The sequence below is a fragment of the Panicum virgatum genome, chromosome 2N (assembly GCF_016808335.1).
Source record: "Panicum virgatum strain AP13 chromosome 2N, P.virgatum_v5, whole genome shotgun sequence".
NCBI lineage: Eukaryota > Viridiplantae > Streptophyta > Magnoliopsida > Poales > Poaceae > Panicum > Panicum virgatum.
In genome coordinates, this window is record NC_053146.1 from 57,137,591 (window position 1) to 57,155,830 (window position 18,240).

The following is an 18,240-nucleotide window of genomic DNA, read 5'->3' on the forward strand; positions in this document are numbered from 1 at the left end:
TGCTATCTTTTTGCTATAAAAAGTTTATAAAATATAGTTAATATATACTTTAATGAAACTATATTTCAAGATAAATCTATGTACATCACTTTTATATTTTCAAACTCAATCCAAAAAAATTATTTGTAGTCAAAGTTTAAAATATTTGATTTAAGACAAACTCAAAATGATTTTCTTTACAATACAGAGGGAGTATGACATAGAGTTACATAAGTGATTCCATATCTATGAGATCTTTACTAGTAGAAAATAAAAAAATATAATGTGAGAGTTAATGGTTAAACCTCCATTCAAAAAATCTTCCAAATACACCTTATAAAAGAACCTATTTATTGCTAGAAATTGCTATAATTTATTTACTCTACACATATTTGATTTGGGATCGAACGGTGACTGATGACCCAAATGGCTATGAATCTTTAGCAATACTCAAATTACTATCTAAAAACTTCATCAAACTTCTGGGATTGAGTAAGACTTTTCGGTTTCTTTGTGTGAGACCCAAGATTTGTTGTTGCTATACCAAACTCACCAATAAATCCAACGGGAAAAGGTCTCACTTTTGTGCATGGGGCGAAAAATATCGCTATTATTGAGGTACTAAGGTGTAAAACGACAAATCTAAAAAAGTGGGCCGCCCCAGTCAGTCAGTCAGTCAGTCAGTCGTCGCCGTCGTCGCTCGGCCCTCTATACGTTCCCGGAGAGTCGGAGGCGCCGCGCTTGTCACGCCGCCGGCTCCGACGAGGTACCCTTCACCTACCAATCCCGCCACTCACCCCCTCTTCCTAGCCATCGAGCCCTCTCCATTCATGCCTTCCTTGTAACCTTCTTGCTAGATTGGCGAGTCCGCTGATCCCATCCGCCCCTTTTCCGCTACGCGGGCTGCAATTCTTGATTTGGTTTCTCTCTCTCTCTCTACGGTATGGGACTTCTATGATTCGGTGGATTCTTTGAGGCTAGGCGTTCAGTTTAGTGGGGATTGGTTCTGTATTTGGTAATGGGAGTCCACGGTGCAATTTATTCCCCGATTCAGTGTTGCAGGCTTCTCTCTTTTTTTCCCCACACGGTGTTTAGTTGACCAGTAGTTTGTTCTCAGTTGGAAATATGCTTCATTTTGATATCCTGAACGTTTAGATTATCCGGAAGTTAATTTTGGTCCACCTTGCTCCTGGTTTTTGTGCCAGGCTTCTCGAGGAGACAAATCTGAGCTTTATTTTGATGTCCTTACTGTTTAGGTTATTCGGAAGTTAACTTTGGTCCACATTGTTACCTGTTTTTGTGATGAACTCTTCTCTTGAGGAGACAAATTATCTGCCAGTATTAGTAAGCAAAAGTTGCCCACTTTAGTTGGACTGTGCAAAGAATTACTGTGCCTTTTCACAGAGGATTTGGAAATTCTCAGTTAAGCAGTAAGCTAATTACTTGGTTGTTACAATTTAGAAGCACATGTTGTTCTCCTTATGTGCCAAATTCAGTTCTTTTCCCCAAACTGAGTAGTTATATATACATATGTGAATTTAGAAGGTTAACTGATGGTGTCATATTCATATAGGTTTTCCTTTTTGCTATTGGTACATATGGTGTCCAGATTGCAGGTTGATATGCAATCGGATCTCTGGCACTTTGAATATCAGGTCTATGCAACAGCGGAAGTTTTACTTCATATTTGAAAAGACCGTCATTTGTTCTGTTTGACTATGTAGTTAGTTATTTACCAGTGGAAAGAAAACGATTTTCTTAGTTATTTTTAGCAAAGCTTAGTCCATATCCCCCATCCCCACGTCTGTTCTTCATTTCTTCTTGCTTATTTCAGATGGAGGATGGTGTATCTACGTATACTGTGGACGAGGCCCTTGTGTCCATGGGGTTTGGGAAATTCCACGCATTTGTCCTTGCATACTCCGGGATGGCTAAAATCTCTGAAGCAATGGAGATGATGCTTCTGTCATTTGTTGGGCAATCGGTTCAAGCTGAATGGGAGCTTTCTGCACAGGCAGAAAGTCTCATAACAAGTGTTGTCTTCGTGGGGATGCTTGTAGGAGCATATGCATGGGGCATTGTTTCAGATAACTATGGAAGAAGGCAGGTTCTTCTTTGCTTCCTTTTTCCATTGGCTGTTGGGATTTTATTATGGTTTTTGTAACCTTAAGCGATGCAATCTTTTCAACCATAATGGAGTAATCGCACTCAAATGTCAGTAAGAAGCTTAGGCATCTTGAAGTTTTTTGATTTAGTTCTAATCCTTGAATATCCCCTTTGTTTCCCATATCTTCATGTTACGCAGTGATAGTTTCCCATTTTCCAACATGCAGTTAATTTTTGCTCATTCTAGATCCCTTCATACTTCTCTACAGGGTTGGGTTCAACTTCACAGCCATTGTAACTGGGGGGGCTGGTCTTCTTAGCGCTTTTGCTCCAAATTACTTATCTTTGATTGTACTGAGGTTTATGGTCGGTGTCGGACTGGGTGGTGGACCAGTTCTAGGTTCTTGGTTCCTAGAGTTCATTCCTGCTCCTAACCGAGGAACTTGGATGGTTATGTTCTCAGCATTTTGGACTGTTGGAACAATAATGGAAGCTTCTCTTGCTTGGGTAAGTCAGTATCTTTAGCAAAACTAAGATCAATTTTTCCAAGTTGCCTTATGTACAATAGCTGTTTGAGATATTTTCAGTTGGTTAAACATATAGAATATCAGAGTGTTCTGAAATATTGGGATATGGGTAAACGCTTCAGTGGATGTTGCATTATATTTACTAACACAGCATGCCATCTTGATTGCTCAGTGCATATGTCCTTTTTTTTTCTTCTAGCACGCAGAACTGCATATATTCCATTTAGGTTAGGAATTGAACAGCCTACCCCAACTTGTTTGGGAGAAAAATGCTATGTTGTTGTTGTTGTTGTAGGTTAGGAATAGAACCAGTGGACAAGATTAGAGGGGAGAGACGAGTGGAAGGGTTAGTGGAGGGGGTCCCTGATTCAAGTAAACAGATGCACCACAAACAAATGAATGGCAGTATGGCACTAACTAGGCTTGTCAAGCTACCAGCTTATGCTAGCAGGTATGCTAGTCTACGGGCATTGGCTGCATATCACAGGTCCATGTGCAGATGTTCTTCTGTTGGCCTTATTGCAGCAATTGTAATTCAAGATTAGGATGTGCTTTGGTCTTTTGTTCCTACATAGTTTTAATGAAGCGAACATTGACATTAATGGTAATATATATGTATATGTCTAATGGCACTATATTTTCATAAGTGGTCAAATGACATGCATTTCCATTCAGATCTGTGATTGTTACTATTTCCTGAAACTTCACACTTATCTGCTTAATTTGCAGGCTGTTATGCCAGCTTTTGGCTGGAGGTGGCTGCTGGCACTTTCATCATTGCCATCATTTGCTCTACTACTCTTCTACCCAGTGACACTGGAGTCACCAAGATACCTATGCATGAAGGGTAGAATAGCCGAAGCAGTTCATGTTTTGGAAACAATGGCGCGAGTGAACCGTGTTCCTCTCCCCTCTGGTCGACTTGTCTCTGGCCATCGGACAGAGCTTCATGAGATTGGGGATTCCTCAGAAACGGCACAATTGGTAACAACTAAGAAAAATAATACTGGTGATCTTGCTACCAAATCTGAGATTGGAGGCCTCAATGCCATCTTGAAGCTTCTATCTCCAAACTTAATCAGATCAAGTCTTCTACTTTGGACAGTTTTTCTTGGCCATGCATTCTTGTATTATGGTCTTGTTCTGCTAACATCAGAACTGAATCATGGAAATAGGATTTGTGGATCAGAAGAGGGAGCAGAAGTGACCACAGCAGCCCACATAAATGATGAAAATCTCTATAGAAATGTATTCATCACCAGCTTTGGAGGTACGTGTGTTATTGGCCTATGGTCAACAAACATCTTCAGAAACCATGCCTTCGAAATTATTCATATTTAGGCCAACAATGATGCAGAGGTCCCTGGCCTCCTCCTATCTGCTGCCATTGTGGACAAGATCGGGCGCAAGCTCTCGATGTCTTCCATGCTTTACATCAGTTGCCTGTGCATAGCTCCACTTATGTTCGCTAAGACAGAAGCTCTTACAACCGTCTTTTTATTCGGCGCGCGGGTTTGCATCTCAGCAAGCTTCACTGTTTTGCACATCTATGCCCCTGAGGTCTGATCACTCTTTAAGAGCATGTACTTCATTACGTTACATAACTCTCTTGTCCAACCTCTGAAGATCGTTGCATTCCTGTGTGCTGTTCCCTGTAGATTTACCCTACTGCAGTCAGGGCCACTGGTGTCGGTTTTGCGAGCTCAATTGCTCGCTTCGGTGGGATCTTGTGCCCCCTTGTGGCCGTTGGTCTGGTGCACGCATGCCACCAGACGGCAGCCATCCTGATATTCATCACAGTGATGCTGGTCTCCGGCATTGCTGTCTCATACTTCCCCCTGGAAACAAGTGGCCGAAAGTTGAGCGACCACATCGCCGCATAGAGCTGAATAGTTTTGTGACTCGGTGGGAACACACACACAGAATCAAGGCCCAGAGCCAGAGGCCATTTTGTTGTCTGTTCTTTGATAGAGGATGCAAATGGAAAGGAAGAGTAAAGGAGGCATGAGATTATTAACTGATTACATTGCTTTCAATAGAGATGTACACTGATTTTTGAGACATGTTCTTGTTTTCTTAAGATGGTGGTAGTCTGAACTTTAAACGTCTCAAAATTTATCTAAAAACACTTTTAGAATGGATACTATTTACTCGAAGTTGTCCACCTATAAAAAATAGCGGGAAAAAACAAAAAAATTCCGTTGCCGGGACTCGAACCCGGGTCTCTCGGGTGAGAGCCGAGTATCCTAACCAGCTAGACTACAACGGATGCTGTCAGTCTAATCCATAGTAAAATATATGGCATTTTTTTCTGCTGGCCAGAGTAGATTGACGCGTAGAGGTAGAGCCTTCAAAGTAGCGGCTTCCCACCACTCTCGCTGCCTCAATGGCCGAATCCGCCTTCCTCCCTCCAATTTCTGCTCGCCATCTCTTCCTCCTCCGTTTCCTAATTTTGGAAAGCATTCCTCCCCACCACCGGTCCATGAGAGAGAGGAGGAGGTCGGGTGACGGGCGTGGGGGTCTCCTGCATGCTCTCAGCTGAGACGCGCCGTGCTCCCCTTGGCGCGCAATGGCTCGGCGACGGCGCCCCCTGCCGCCACAGCCGCAGCTCGTCAGGCTGGCCGTCCTCCTCTCCGTGGCGGTGTCTGCTGTGGCCAAGACCGACCAGCCTGACGGTGAGGGTCGGCAAGTCCTATCGTGTTCTTCCCTCTGCGAACGCAAAGGCATCGGTCATGGTTCTGAACATTCTGTGCAATGCTGGTTCTCTATTTCAGTTGCGGCGCTTAATGTGATGTTCAATAGCATGAACAAGCCATCTCAATTGTCCGGTTGGAAATCAAGCGGCGGCGATCCCTGTGGCGGCGACGAGGAATGGAAGGGAATACAATGCAGCGGCAAGTCTGTGACAGAAATGTACGTAATTGCTTTCAACATTTATCTAAAATACTATGTTTGGAGAAGAGATATGTTTGGTAAAGTCCTAAGAAACTTTTTTCTAGCAATGCAACATACTCACTGCAGTTTTTTTTTCCTAACCATATTGCTTAGAGCAGTAACTTGTCAGGGCTTGGACTAAGCGGCACGCTAGGCTATCAGCTATCAAGCTTGAAATCAGTAACCAAATTGTGAGTTGCCACAGAGACTTCCTGCACTGATCATCGTAGTTATGCAACTTAGTTGAATTTTCCTTGTTTTACGTAGTACAGCGATGCGAGCAATAACAATCTCAACGGCGATATTCCGTACCAGCTCCCACCAAACATGGTTCAATTGTGAGCTTCCGTTATTCTCGTCCATTTACAGTTTCTTGGGTTCAGGCTGATCCAAGCATTCTTTCCTGTTATTTTTTCTCAACGCAGAAATCTTTATGGAAATTCTTTTACTGGAGGAGTTCCTTATTCAATATCTCAAATGCAAGATCTGGAAACACTGTAGGAACTCCTATTTGCATTCTGCTCTTATTTATGTTCCCTTCACACAATCATTATTTTTCTTTGCATTAATCACTCTAATTCCTATTTTATTGAACCACAGAAATTTAGGCAAGAATCACCTAAATGGGCAGTTGACAGATATGTTTTCGCAGCTTCCAAAGTTATCAACGCTGTAAGTTAAGCAGCAAATTATAATTTCTTGGTAATTAAAACAGCAACTTATTTTCTAGTAGCTAAGATGTTACTGTAGTAAGCCACTAAGCCTTTCTATATCCCCTTTTTGTGACCTGTATGACTTACCTCAACTGTTTTATCAGGGATATCTCCTTCAACCGCTTCTCAGGTAGCCTGCCCCAGAGTTTTCAGCACCTAAGAAACCTCAAGACACTGTAAGAAAACTGAAATTTACACATCCTAGTAATCTGCATGCTCTTCCAGATCTACAATGAGTGCTATTCTTTTCAAAAATGTGTCCAGGAATGTGGAGAGCAACCAATTCAGTGGTCATATAGATGTTCTGGCCAAACTTCCACTTGAGGATCTGTAAGTATATCTCAAAACAAATATCACATTAAAACCAATTTTTCTATCATGAATTCATGACTCCGAATGTATGTGTGGCGGTGCTGTGCACAGCAGTACAATATAGTAAAATGCCAATAGCTGTAAACTGTATTGCCTACTCGTTATTTTATACTGTACATATTTACTTAAAAATGCACTTATCTTTCTGAGAACTAAGCTATAACGGTTTCCCCTTTGTCTCAAGGAATCTGCAGAACAACAAGTTTACCGGGTGGATCCCAAGTAAATTAAAAGACATTAACAATCTACAGTAAGTAGTAATTCCAGCCAATATAATCCCAGTTTTTGCACTTGATGAATTCTTAAGTCCTTGACACATCCTGAAGGATTGGAGGGAACCAGTGGTCGTCCGGATCAGCTCCCCCTGGTATGGAGAAGGGCTCTGCACTGGGAGCCTCCTCAGGGGGAGGGAGTGGCAGTGGAATAAATGGTTTCGCTATCGGAGCAATAGTGATAGCGGTGCTTCTTGCAGCTCTGATTCTCTTGTCTGTGTTGAAGAGAAACCATTCCTCTGCCTCATCTCATTACCTTATGGACGAGTCAAGTCACAACAGATCATTTGCCCCGCTAGTTGATGACGGCAGAGGTACTTATGTTCATGATATGTGTCAAGAAAGGCCACCTTCCCAGATGATTTGTGTGGCATCTCAGGGATGAACACTTACATATTGCTTTCTTTTTTATATATATAGTTCATAAGGAATCTTCAGCGGTCAACATGAAGCCACTGGAGCTTTCTTCGTCACTAAGCAGTAGGACACCATCTGGAGTGCCTCGCAAGTCGATTAGTGACAATGAGTTCGAGAACAAACTAAACCATTCGAGGCGGAGCACAGATCCAATCAGCCTTGTGACTTATTCATCATCAGACCTGCAAGCAGCCACTGGCAACTTCCATAGTAGCAGGCTACTAGGTCAGGGCACAATCGGTGGCGTTTACAAGGCAAAATATACCGATGGAAGGGTAAGATCGTCCCATGCCTCCATACACCTATGGCAAAGGAATTTGTTTGCATGTACAACATGCACATTATTCTGCATCTAAAACTCTAAATTATATGAACTATATCATGTCCAAATATGTTTCAAGCTGCTCATCAGTTATTCCAAACAATACTAGTATCAAATAGTTGAACCAAACTTGACTATTAATCTGAATAATAGGCATCAAATATATTTTTATAGTAGGTATGCTGCATTCCCACAGTCTAACATCTCTCATTAAAAAACATTTCAGGTGCTGGTCGTTAAGAAGTTTGATCCTTTGAGCTTCTCAGGAAGCAGTGACTTCGTGGATCTCGTGAACAGCATTTCCAAGCTGCGCCATCCAAACATCTCTGAGCTTGTTGGTTACAGCTCAGAGCCTGGGCACTACATGCTGGTCTATAACTACCACATGAATGGATCCCTCTACGACTTCCTGCACTTGTCTGACGATTACAGCAAGCCACTGACCTGGGACACCCGAGTGCGGATTGCTATTGGTACAGCTAGTGCTCTGGAGTAAGTTGACAAGTAACATTTAGCCTAGATACAGAATTTTGTATACATCGTCAGGCATAGAGGCGTACGATGTTCAGAGTTCATAAGAAAAGTGTTAAGATTTCTTGTTGGTTCAGGTACCTACATGAAGCCTGTTCACCACCAGTGATCCACAAGAACATAAAGGCATCCAATGTGTTGCTTGATGCTGACCTCAACCCTCACCTCACCGACTGCGGCCTTGCATACTTCTATGAGGTTTGCGTACTGTCTCTTCTTGCATTCGGTGAACAAGTATGATTGTAAAGGCAACGTGATATCAACTCTCTGCAGGATACAAGTGAGAGCCTGGGACCAGGGTACAATCCTCCAGAGTGCAGAGGGTCATCAGGCTACATTATGAAGAGCGATATCTACTGCTTTGGTGTCGTCATGCTTCAGCTATTGACCGGTCGGAAGCCCTACGATAGGTAATTGAAGAAAAAAAGAATAGCCTCCTTCCACTTTGGACTGCACATTCTGTGATTCCAGAGCAGGCAGAGCTTGCCTACGGAACATTGTGTTTGTCACTAACGCCCAGGAGCATGACTGCAGTTACTCTTCTGATTGTATTTGTGACTGCAGCTCAAAGCCTAGAACGGAGCAGTCCTTGGTCAATTTTGTCACTCCACAGCTTCATGACAGCGACGCCTTGGGAGCTCTGGCAGATCCTGCTCTGCGTGGCCTGTATCCACCGAAAGCACTGTCCCGCTTCGCCGATGTCCTTGCTCGCTGTGTTCAGGTGAACTGATAGAAATACGCAGAGAGGATCCTCCTTTGGTGATGAATTCTTTCAGCTTCAATGCTGAAGGCCATGGATCACCTGAAACAAATTTAGCCCTGAAACTCTGAATTACTCAGAACATTGGTTTTCTGGTGGTGTTGCAGTCCGATCCAGAATCCCGGCCGTCCATATCAGAGGTGGTGCAATCGCTCCTCCAATGTGTCCAGCGCACCACCAGCAGCAAGAGGATGGGCGGCCTCCACAGCATCTCACAGCGAAGTGACGACTCAGATTGGTGATGTTTCTGCTTCTGCTTCTGCGTCCATCGTGTTGCCATCCTGTTGCTGAAACTCTGAAACGGAACCTAGATGTGCCGCTCTTGTCATGCCATTGTACAAAAGGAAAAGGCTTTACTACACAATCTGACTGCTCAAACAGTGTGACAAAAAACAAGTTGGTTAATTTAGAGAATGTAAATGAGAGCTCATGCTCTTGTAGTGAGTAGTGATATAGCAATTGAATTAAATTCTTCTGCCCTTGTTTTTATTATATGTAAAGCACCCAGATCTGATGCTGCAGGCAGTGATTATATGCAGGTAAATAGTATTTCTAGGTGATAGATGATTCATAAACAGCTATACGACCTTGTCAACAAGCATCAAGGACAAATTCATAAGCTCGTAATCGGACCTACAACACAGAGCTCAAACACAGATGTTTTCAACTAGCAAACTATCAATCGTTATGCAGAAATCTTCAGGTCTTTCACACGCCAATCAAACAGATAATACAGCATTGTAAAGGTTGTAGGGCTACAAGAAAAAGAAATTAAGGTCACTAAAGCACTGCTTCGTCCTTTATGAGAGAAGAGCACTGCTCGTGTCCTGAGCATACACTAGATTAAATCATTGCAATTTGCTACATCTCTAATAGTGAGAAATATTTCACATCGCAGTGGCCATGATAGTTTCATTTCCTCTGCAAACTCTAGCTGAAATTTTCCTACAGAAGCAGAATGATGTGTCAGTAATACAAGTTCAGATGTAGTAGAAGTGTAGAACTTATGAGACATGTCTGATCACTGTCAATGGGCAATGAACATTACCTGCACGGGCCAACCTCAAAAGCTTTGGTCAGTTTAAATGCAAGCTGTGCAATGGCAATCCTAATGGCTGGTTCTGTAGATCCACTTGTTGCAGCTTCCTCCAATGCAGAAAGAAACTCCTTTTGTGCTCTCACAGATGCAAAAAGTTGAGTTGGCTTATAAATCATGCTTAAATCTGCTAACTGGGCAAGCAATCCAAATTTGTAATGAGCAAGTTGCAGCTTTTCAGACTTGGGCCTTACTGTAAAACAAATTATAGTCAACTTACCTGTTGCAGCCAAGGCAGCGCGAAGTCAAAAAACTTTTTATTAAGAAATTGGCCAGTTATAACCCTTAGAAGTTCATTTGCTGTCTCACAGGACAACTTCTCAAGAACTGGTCCAGTTCTATCCATTAGGTCAATCAGATCATCATAATCACCACAGTTTAGGGCTTCCATGTATGCAGCCTCAATGTCGCCAGTACCTTGAAACTCACCAGACTGATTAGAGGCACACAATGCATTTTGCATTTCAGGTTGTTCACAGGAACTGGTAAATGAAACTGGCAAAGTCCCTTTAACCATGGATGCTTGGCTTCTCACTGAGCTTGGACCATATCTTCCCAGGTTACTATCTGAGCTCACAGGCCCAGGCTTCCTAAATCTGCTGCGTGAATGATCCTTTGGAAATTCAGCTCCCTCTTTAGTGCACATGTTTGAGCCCTTAGATGGTAGATCATGCATCCACTTCTTCTCATTTTTCAAGTGTGAAATTGGTGGTGGCTTGTAGTTAGCATCCACAGATGATCTAGATGTAGTAGAAAGCCTGGGTGAAGAAGAAGAAATGCTTTGGTTCTTAAAAAATTTGGAACCAGGAAGATGATACCGGCTTTCACTCTGAGTGATTGTATACACAGTTTTGTCTACAGCATTCTCCAAATTGTGCACCTTCAAATTTAGCACTGACATGTTCTCCACAGAGTTGGACATGAATTCCTACAATTAATTGAGGGGAGTAAGCATTTGACAAAAGATATGATTTCACTTCTTTATAATGCATCCATGATGTCTTCATATGTACTTGCATATGCTACTTCCTCCATTTGAAAATGTATGTTGTTTTGGCTTTTCTACATTCATAGTGTTTGCTATACATCTAGATATAACGAATCTCTAGGTATGTAGCAAAATTTATGAACCTAGAAAAGTCAAAACGACATACATTTTGGAATGGAGGGAGTACATGGCTTTTTCCTATATGATGCAGACATGCAGTGGTATGGAAAAATTTGACAGAATTTGAAGATGACCAACCTTTTTTTTTTTGAAGGGATTGAAGATGACCAACCTTACCATCAACATGCATTGCCATTTTTACTTAAATTGGCAAGTGCAGAGTTTGCAGAAAGCAAAATGCCAAAATAAGGCCACAGATTCACAGTTCAGGGTGCCAGTGTTCAACAAACTCATAAATAATCAAGAAGCCAAAAAACATAGAAGGCTAGTACAAGAACATAAAGTGCATAGTGCAGAACTGCAAGTTAATTTGAAATGATATTATGCACCTCATGACTGGAATCATAGCCTAGCATTAAAACGTACAAGATTACCACACTGCAATATAAATATACTTACGCCATATTAGGTAAATATAGAATATAGACACAAACCAAATCGGCAAGATCTTCACTACTCAAACATGACAATTACCTGCAACAAGTCAAAAAGAGTTGCTTGCTTCCTTTCCATCTCTTGAAGTTGCTTTCTAATAAGTGCCAATTCATTCATGGCATTCAGACAACAACTATGTGTGCCATGTGCAGTAACATCTGTAACTGTTGAATCTATGCTCTTGCTCTCTCGACCCCTAGGACATCGTTCAGCAACCTGTGTGGATTCACAATCTTCAATGCATTCCTGAGCAGTAGTGACATGCTTTGTCTCACAACTCCTGCTGGCTACTTCTGACACAGAGGAGCATTCTTGTTTATCATCTTCAATGTCATAGTCAAACTTACTGCCTTCATCAATGATTTCATATGTGTTTCTCTTTGCATCTTTTAGGATGCAGACTTTACTGCACCCCTTCTCATCAGTATCAGCCAATGGCATCATATTCTGCTTCGGAACTGACACCTCAACACGCCAATCACCAGACTTCAAGTGGTGCACTTTTGCAGTATTGTTTAGGGCTATTTTGTTGATGGACAAAGGAGATCTCCGCTTTGCTGAATTGATAGAACTGCCACTGATAACAGACACAGAAGGCCCATGGTCTGTTCTCCTAAAAGAAGTATCTCTTGATCCACCATCATGTATACCTCTGGCATCATGATGGTCACCAAAGAAGTTCTCTGTGAGAAAAAAAGATGATAGGCAATAGAAACTAAGCTGATTGTGTGACTTTGGTTAACGACAGAAAAAAGCTAGAAATAATGCAGAAGTCATGTAACAAAAAATTTAGTAGAAGGATCTTCAGTAGTGAGCAGCATCACACGTCAATCACAAACTATAAGAAGGCAATAACATGGTATTGTGGTATTCTTGGATGACCGTTTGAACACACAATAAACTTGAAAAATAGAACCCAGAAAGAAAAGGTTAGCATCCATATTAGCAATCATCTAAGAGCGTTAGCATTGCTGCCTTGGCACCTAGAGTACATTTTTAGTTATTTGATTCTTTTGGTTGAAGATTCTAGAGTTAAGATGCATAATCCTGGAAGAGTCAACAAACAAGAAGAGAGGTGCTTACATATAGCTACATCAGGTGGGTTTGATTAGCTTTATATTTGGTAATAGAACAAATTTCTTAATGAGGTGAATGAACAAGTACGATATGTGTATGCTAAGTGCTGATTTTGTACATAAAATAAGATAAGGATTAGCAGATTTGAAAGCAATCAACAAATAAAAATAGTGTTATAACTGTTTTGCTCACATCGACTGTTAAATGTAAATTAAAGGAACATCTTTTGTACCTTTTGTTGATGATCCAGCTTCTGATGGTTCAGGAGTATGAGACCCTGGAATAGCTTTCCATAGCTGAATTGCATGTATAATGGCATCACGTACTGGTTTTACCTATAATAGGAGGCATGAAGTCAGTAAATCATTAGAAAAAAATGTTACAGCTTAACTTGCACAGGTACAATGGAGAGAAGGGATAAGGTACCTTATCAAATTTACTACGCTCAAGGGAGCGAAGGCAGAAAGTTCTGAAAGAGGCAACCAAATATCCAGAACTGACAGCAATGCTTGAAAGAGCTAGAGAGGCAGCCTTCCTTGTATTCCAGTCACTACTCTTCAGTGCATCCATAATACTTGTTAGAGCTGATGATAATGCCTGCTCCGTAGAAGCGCCTTCAGCCTGAAAAGCAGGAGCAAAGAAAAAAAAAAGGACAGTAACACAATGTAAGATCTTACTGGCAGTTACAAGCTGTGGAAGTGGAACCAACTTAGCATCTTGAAGATGATGATGATGATTACTTCTTAAAAGATGTTAAGAAGTATTGCTGAATTTACAGTGTATAGATACCAGACAACCTAGCAATATGATGCATGATCTAGACTCGAAGAAGAAATAAAGACATTTGAATTTGTAGGAAGACTACAGTATTCTGTGGCAAACTGAGCAACCATTACATAAGGAATATATACTGTCACACAGAAGAATGCTTGTGTCTAATGGTACTAATTACGAGGTCAGGTGAACAAGGTAATCTGTAGACATAAAAAAGCTTGTCAAGAGTGGAATGGCATTAAGCACGAATGCAAACCTGAATAATGCTTCTAATCAATTCAATTGCAGCAGGCTTTGCCATGAAATGAGGATTCTTGAGCAGCTTAACAACACGGACAAGCATCTGTGGGAGAACAGGTCCAGGGAAGTAATTGCTCTCATCTATAACCTTCGCCAAACACAATGCTGCCCCAGCCTGAACATATCTATTCTGTTCACCCAATGATTCAAACAGGGGACGCACCAATGCCACCAATGCTGCACCACCATCCCCATAATTTCTAGCGCACATTGCAAGGGTACCACAAGTGTCAACACATGCATCTCTAACAACTGAGTCAGTGTCTTTCAGGCGCTTAACTACACTGGACACCATTTTCGCCATGTGTGGTGCCAGTAGGTTCCCATGCAAGCGTGCCAGTGTGCCAATCACCTTGATGCACTCCTTCCGCACTGCACTCTTCTGCTCAGCATCAGTGTCAATCACACATGACAGGAAGGGGCCGATCATATCAGGGGTCAGGGTATCCGCCATCTTCTCGAGCTCATCTAATCCAATCTGGTAAGTGTCTCTGTCAGCAATCTTGTTAACAGCTTGGACTAGCCTGTGCTTCAGCTCAAATACGGCCTTGCCCTTCGAAGTAACCGCACTGGACTTCATCATGGTAGTCTAATGCTCTCACAAGATACGGCTCGGCTCGAAGAACAAATTAGCAGGGAGCTCACAGGGAAACTTTCAAGGAGAGGGGCAGTGCCTTCTCCACCGGGGGAACGGTGACTGTGCTTCCTGTAGCTTCCCCACCCATTCCTTACCTGTTTGTAACACAAAACGCGCATGAACTCAAATGAGAGATCAGGTATAGACACCTAAGAGGTAATAAAATTGGAGCATTCAATAAGAGAATGACAAATTTGAGCTCCAAAAATAATCAGGTTATCGCACATTAAGATCGAATCTGTGCTCATCAACCAGTTGGTGCTTAATTGCCCGGAAATCAACAGTAGTTGGAATCAGAAATGCATCAAAACGGAATTTAACTGACTAAAAACCAGCCAACTAAAACTGAACGGTCAGTAACTTGAGTTGAGCTTGAGCAACGCCACACCCCTGTATCACGCTTACACTTGCACATTGCACGAACTGCTGAGCATCACTACATCAGAACAGATAAACCCTTGGAACCTAGAGATCAGAGAGCAATCGGAACCCATCCGGGCGAAAGACAAAATCACACACGAATGCAGCCTAAAAAAACAAAGCATAATATTGCCACCAAACCATTGGGGAGAGAAATTTGAAACCGCCAGTACCCATCCCCTCTCCCGCACCTCACACAACCCCCCAAAAATAAATCACACAAAAAAAACTCAATCACGTAGCGAAATTAAGGCTCGTACTAAGCGCAACCGCGTAAGACAAGCAGGTGCAGGAGGAACAGCACGTACGGCGAGCGGGGGCAGCGGGGATCCTCGGAGATCTCTCCGCGCGTGCGAGAGCCCGCCCGGAGGAGCGCCGCGCAGGCTTGGAATGGAAGCCTCGCCTCTTCCAGTACTAGTAGCGATTCGAATTCCAAACTTACCACGCGGTAATAATCATGTAAATTAGCAGGCCTCGGCCGTGTTTGGTTTTTTTCATGGAATACTGTAGGATGTTTTGACCGCTAATTTAGAGTATTAAATGAAGTCTAATTATAAAACCACCTCCACAATATCCGTGTAAATCGCGAGACGAATCTAATGAGGCAATTTAGAGTATCAAATGAAGTCTAATTACAAAACCACCTCCACAATCCCCGTGTAAATCGCGAGACGAATCTAATGAGGCATTTGGCCGCGCGATTAGAAGATGGTACTGTAGCATCACTGTAACAAATCATCAATTAATTACCGCCACTATATTCGTCTCGAAAAGTTACATCCATCCCTAAAAAAATTTTACAAATAGACTTTATTTAGTACTCTATGCGGATGTTTGTTTTTTATATAAATTTGACAAGACGTTCAAACCAAACACAGCCTTTTTCACTTTTTCTCTCTCTCCACACTTTTTTTCTCTCTCTCCTCTCTCGCGCCCACACCGAGGGGGAAGGAGGAGAGCGCCAACTCCGAGGACTAGTAGTCTTCCCCCTCCGCTGACCTCTCTGTCTCTCCGAGGCGGTATCACCGGGGGACGGCCTCTGCTCACCCACGCCGTTCTTTCACGGACACGTGGGTCCCGGCATATAGTGAGCCCACACGTCATGACCGGGGAGCGTTGGGGCCTCTGTGAGCTCAGGGACGGGGAAATCGATAGAGGTGGCGAGTTGCCGCAGCTTTCGCGCTTGTGGGTGCCGGCGATTCGAAATTTCACGCCCAAGGGCCTCGCTCCTGACATGTGGGCCATCGTAACGTGGACCCACTACTCAGTGACTGTAGGCTCTGGATATTCCCTCGTGTTTGAATCTTGCCACTAGAGGACAGATGCGGGAGCGCCTGCGGGCGGGCGTGGTGCTATGACTGACGGACAGGTCCGGGCCCACTGGCAAGCGAGACATTTTCGAACTGATCCATCCGAAGCGGGGGGTAGTTGGGGTAGATGCCAACGGGCTAGACAAAGGCTAGCACGAGCGACGTGCCCATGGAGTCATATCTTTCTTGGGCACTCACATGCCGGCCCATCCCGACGCGGCCCGAAATTCAAAAGTTCCATCAAACCAACAACTTGCTGCTCAATTCAAACGGATTTAGATCGGTCTCGATTTCATTGCACAATTATCTAGAATAAAAACTAGATAACCATGCTAAATAAGTGTTATGGGAATGAAATTCCACTTACATCTCATAAAACTCTACCTTCTCTCTTCATAAATATTTTGTCACATCAACAAAATTAAATGCTCATAAAACTCTCGTGAAACTGCAGACTAAGCTTAGCCCTCGGGGTACTCTCAATACGATTTAAGTTTCGCATCAACATCAGTTCACAAGGTTGTGCACTTGTGTCCATTTTGATTATGGTTGGCACTTCGCAGTTCCCTCCTAGAGTCCTGCTAGTCAGTAGCATGTGCAGATTTCTTCATGTGTCGATCAAATTCAAATTAGACAGTGGTGATTTAGATCGCCAGCTCTTCTATAGGAAAATACATGCATCATCCATGCACCATTCGTATTTATCTATAGGCTTGGATCAACTAGAAATTGTAAAAAAAAAGTGGTTTCTACCTTGTGAATTGTTAAAAATTGGACGACAGGGATTTTCAGGGTTGTTTGAATCTCTGAGTTGTTTCGGGATTCCTTGTGCTCTAAATTTTCTCCAATATTTATTCTGAACTTTTTGGAGGTGATTGGATAAGTTTTTTTTACTTATTTAAGTATTTTTCTCACCTAAATTAATAGTTGCTGGCACATCAACCCTAAATTGCATAGACTAAGCTCAAGGATCAAAACCACACGATACAAAAATTTGTGGTATTCAAACTTTATATATTTTTAAAGTTGGAGGTCAAATATAGACAAAGTGAAGAGTTGAGAAGCCAACTAAGGGCTCCAGTGGTGTTTGTACCTGTTTTGACACACGAATATAAAACTTTTAGAAAGCTACTTCCTTGATTCTTCTCATTTTTGAAAGCTTAATTCTTCCTACTCAGTTCCTTCGTGAAATTAACTTATTGGTGATACACTTCTATAGAATCTTGTCATCTGGTACAACTTCAGTTTAATCTATACTACTGACGAGCACGTTATTGTAAACAGGACATACTCTTCTAGTTTTCAATTTATTCCGCAAATCCCTTCTAGGGAAAAAAAATCATTATTGACTTTTCCATGGGAATGGGAAGAAAATAAATTGAAATTCATTGAAATAAACTCTTTGAAAGTATTAACACCAAAGCAACTAACTAAAATTCGTGAAAGTTGGCAAATTTGGTTGAGGAAAACCCAGTACGAAATTAATCGTGATTTTTTTTGGGAAGAAAAGTGATTCCTCCCCGAAGTTTTTCCTCCATGGATAATGCACGCGGCGGGAACGTTACAAGCGCGGGGGCATTCACACTTGGGAAAATTGATTGTGTAGCATTGAAAGATGACGATTTCCGTAAAATACCACTAAAATCATTCCATCCCGTGAAATACCTTCGAAACATGCAGAGTTACCTTGAACTAGCATTCTGTCACGTTTTCCGTCGTGCTCGCCGTCAGCTCCGCTTGCCCGTTCGTGCGGCTGGCTTCTGCCTCCAGCTCGCCGCTTCGTGCTCACCTGCCTCGTCGCGCTCCCCCGCCCAGCCGCTCAGCTGCGGCCTCGCCGTGCGCTTGCCGTCAGCCTGCCTCCTGGTCGGCGAAGACGACGGCGGTAGCCCTCCTCGTGCTAGCGTGTGCACGACTACTCCATCGCTTGCCGTCAGCTCGCACCGGCGCTCGCATCGCCTCTGCTCAACTAGCGTGTATCAAATCACCCCCTGTGCTCGACTCGCCGGACCTCGACTTGCCGGAGCTCGATTAGTTCGAACAGGACATCGATTCGACCGAGCAGGACCTCGAATCACCGGAGCTCGAGGTCA

The 18,240-nt window shown here is 42.8% G+C and overlaps 3 protein-coding genes and 1 non-coding gene across 8 annotated transcripts; 2 read left to right on the forward strand and 2 right to left on the reverse strand.

The window, feature by feature from the left end:
* The first annotated feature begins 643 nt into the window (after positions 1-643).
* Positions 644-4,716, forward strand: LOC120658327 (organic cation/carnitine transporter 7-like). 4 transcript variants are annotated; one of them, XM_039936588.1, is made up of 7 exons: positions 728-745; positions 837-920; positions 1,814-2,082; positions 2,355-2,592; positions 3,342-3,882; positions 3,970-4,172; positions 4,271-4,495. In XM_039936588.1, the coding sequence occupies exons 3-7, from the start codon at positions 1,814-1,816 to the stop codon at positions 4,493-4,495; spliced, it is 1,476 nt and encodes a 491-aa protein (XP_039792522.1). In that variant the 5' UTR covers positions 728-745; positions 837-920. The 4 variants fall into 4 exon arrangements, with proteins under 4 accessions (XP_039792521.1, XP_039792522.1, XP_039792520.1 ...); XM_039936587.1 differs by lacking the exon at positions 837-920 and having other exon boundaries at positions 644-745; positions 4,271-4,716; XM_039936586.1 differs by lacking the exon at positions 728-745 and having other exon boundaries at positions 752-920; positions 4,271-4,716.
* Positions 4,717-4,808: 92 nt separating this feature from the next.
* Positions 4,809-4,881, reverse strand: TRNAE-CUC. Its single transcript has one exon. It is a non-coding gene; the product is annotated as a tRNA-Glu (tRNA).
* A 454-nt stretch (positions 4,882-5,335) lies between these two features.
* LOC120658463 (protein STRUBBELIG-RECEPTOR FAMILY 5-like) lies at positions 5,336-9,503 on the forward strand. The gene is made up of 15 exons (XM_039936741.1): positions 5,336-5,525; positions 5,666-5,737; positions 5,819-5,884; positions 5,972-6,043; positions 6,147-6,218; positions 6,364-6,435; positions 6,524-6,589; positions 6,816-6,881; positions 6,958-7,217; positions 7,324-7,595; positions 7,869-8,134; positions 8,251-8,371; positions 8,447-8,583; positions 8,738-8,894; positions 9,041-9,503. The coding sequence occupies exons 1-15, from the start codon at positions 5,404-5,406 to the stop codon at positions 9,173-9,175; spliced, it is 1,956 nt and encodes a 651-aa protein (XP_039792675.1). The 5' UTR covers positions 5,336-5,403; the 3' UTR covers positions 9,176-9,503.
* Positions 9,504-9,551: 48 nt separating this feature from the next.
* On the reverse strand, positions 9,552-15,309 carry LOC120658287 (TORTIFOLIA1-like protein 2). 2 transcript variants are annotated; one of them, XM_039936533.1, is made up of 9 exons: positions 15,149-15,309; positions 13,740-14,515; positions 13,136-13,330; positions 12,942-13,044; positions 11,672-12,315; positions 10,848-10,957; positions 10,250-10,769; positions 9,982-10,163; positions 9,552-9,878 (listed from the first exon to the last, which is right to left on the reverse strand). In XM_039936533.1, the coding sequence occupies exons 2-9, from the start codon at positions 14,364-14,366 to the stop codon at positions 9,821-9,823; spliced, it is 2,439 nt and encodes an 812-aa protein (XP_039792467.1). In that variant the 5' UTR covers positions 14,367-14,515; positions 15,149-15,309; the 3' UTR covers positions 9,552-9,820. The 2 variants fall into 2 exon arrangements, with proteins under 2 accessions (XP_039792467.1, XP_039792466.1); XM_039936532.1 differs by having other exon boundaries at positions 10,250-10,957.
* Positions 15,310-18,240: the final 2,931 nt, after the last annotated feature.

What these genes read in the sequence shown, in the direction of transcription:
- LOC120658327 (XM_039936585.1), top strand. Translation starts at nt 1,533, where the DNA reads ATGGTGTCATATTCATATAGGTTTTCCTTTTTGCTATTGGTACATATG. An exon ending in TCAGATAACTATGGAAGAAG is followed by an intron (nt 2,083 to 2,354) that starts GCAGGTTCTTCT and finishes ACTTCTCTACAG; the next exon opens with GGTTGGGTTCAACTTCACAG. An exon ending in TGCACATCTATGCCCCTGAG is followed by an intron (nt 4,173 to 4,270) that starts GTCTGATCACTC and finishes TGTTCCCTGTAG; the next exon opens with ATTTACCCTACTGCAGTCAG.
- LOC120658463 (XM_039936741.1), top strand. Translation starts at nt 5,404, where the DNA reads ATGTTCAATAGCATGAACAAGCCATCTCAATTGTCCGGTTGGAAATCA. An exon ending in ATGCAAGATCTGGAAACACT is followed by an intron (nt 6,044 to 6,146) that starts GTAGGAACTCCT and finishes ATTGAACCACAG; the next exon opens with AAATTTAGGCAAGAATCACC. An exon ending in CTTCCAAAGTTATCAACGCT is followed by an intron (nt 6,219 to 6,363) that starts GTAAGTTAAGCA and finishes CTGTTTTATCAG; the next exon opens with GGATATCTCCTTCAACCGCT.
- LOC120658287 (XM_039936532.1), bottom strand. Translation starts at nt 14,366, where the DNA reads ATGATGAAGTCCAGTGCGGTTACTTCGAAGGGCAAGGCCGTATTTGAG. An exon ending in AGCGTAGTAAATTTGATAAG is followed by an intron (nt 13,045 to 13,135) that starts GTACCTTATCCC and finishes CTCCTATTATAG; the next exon opens with GTAAAACCAGTACGTGATGC. An exon ending in AGCTGGATCATCAACAAAAG is followed by an intron (nt 12,316 to 12,941) that starts GTACAAAAGATG and finishes TTTTTCTCACAG; the next exon opens with AGAACTTCTTTGGTGACCAT.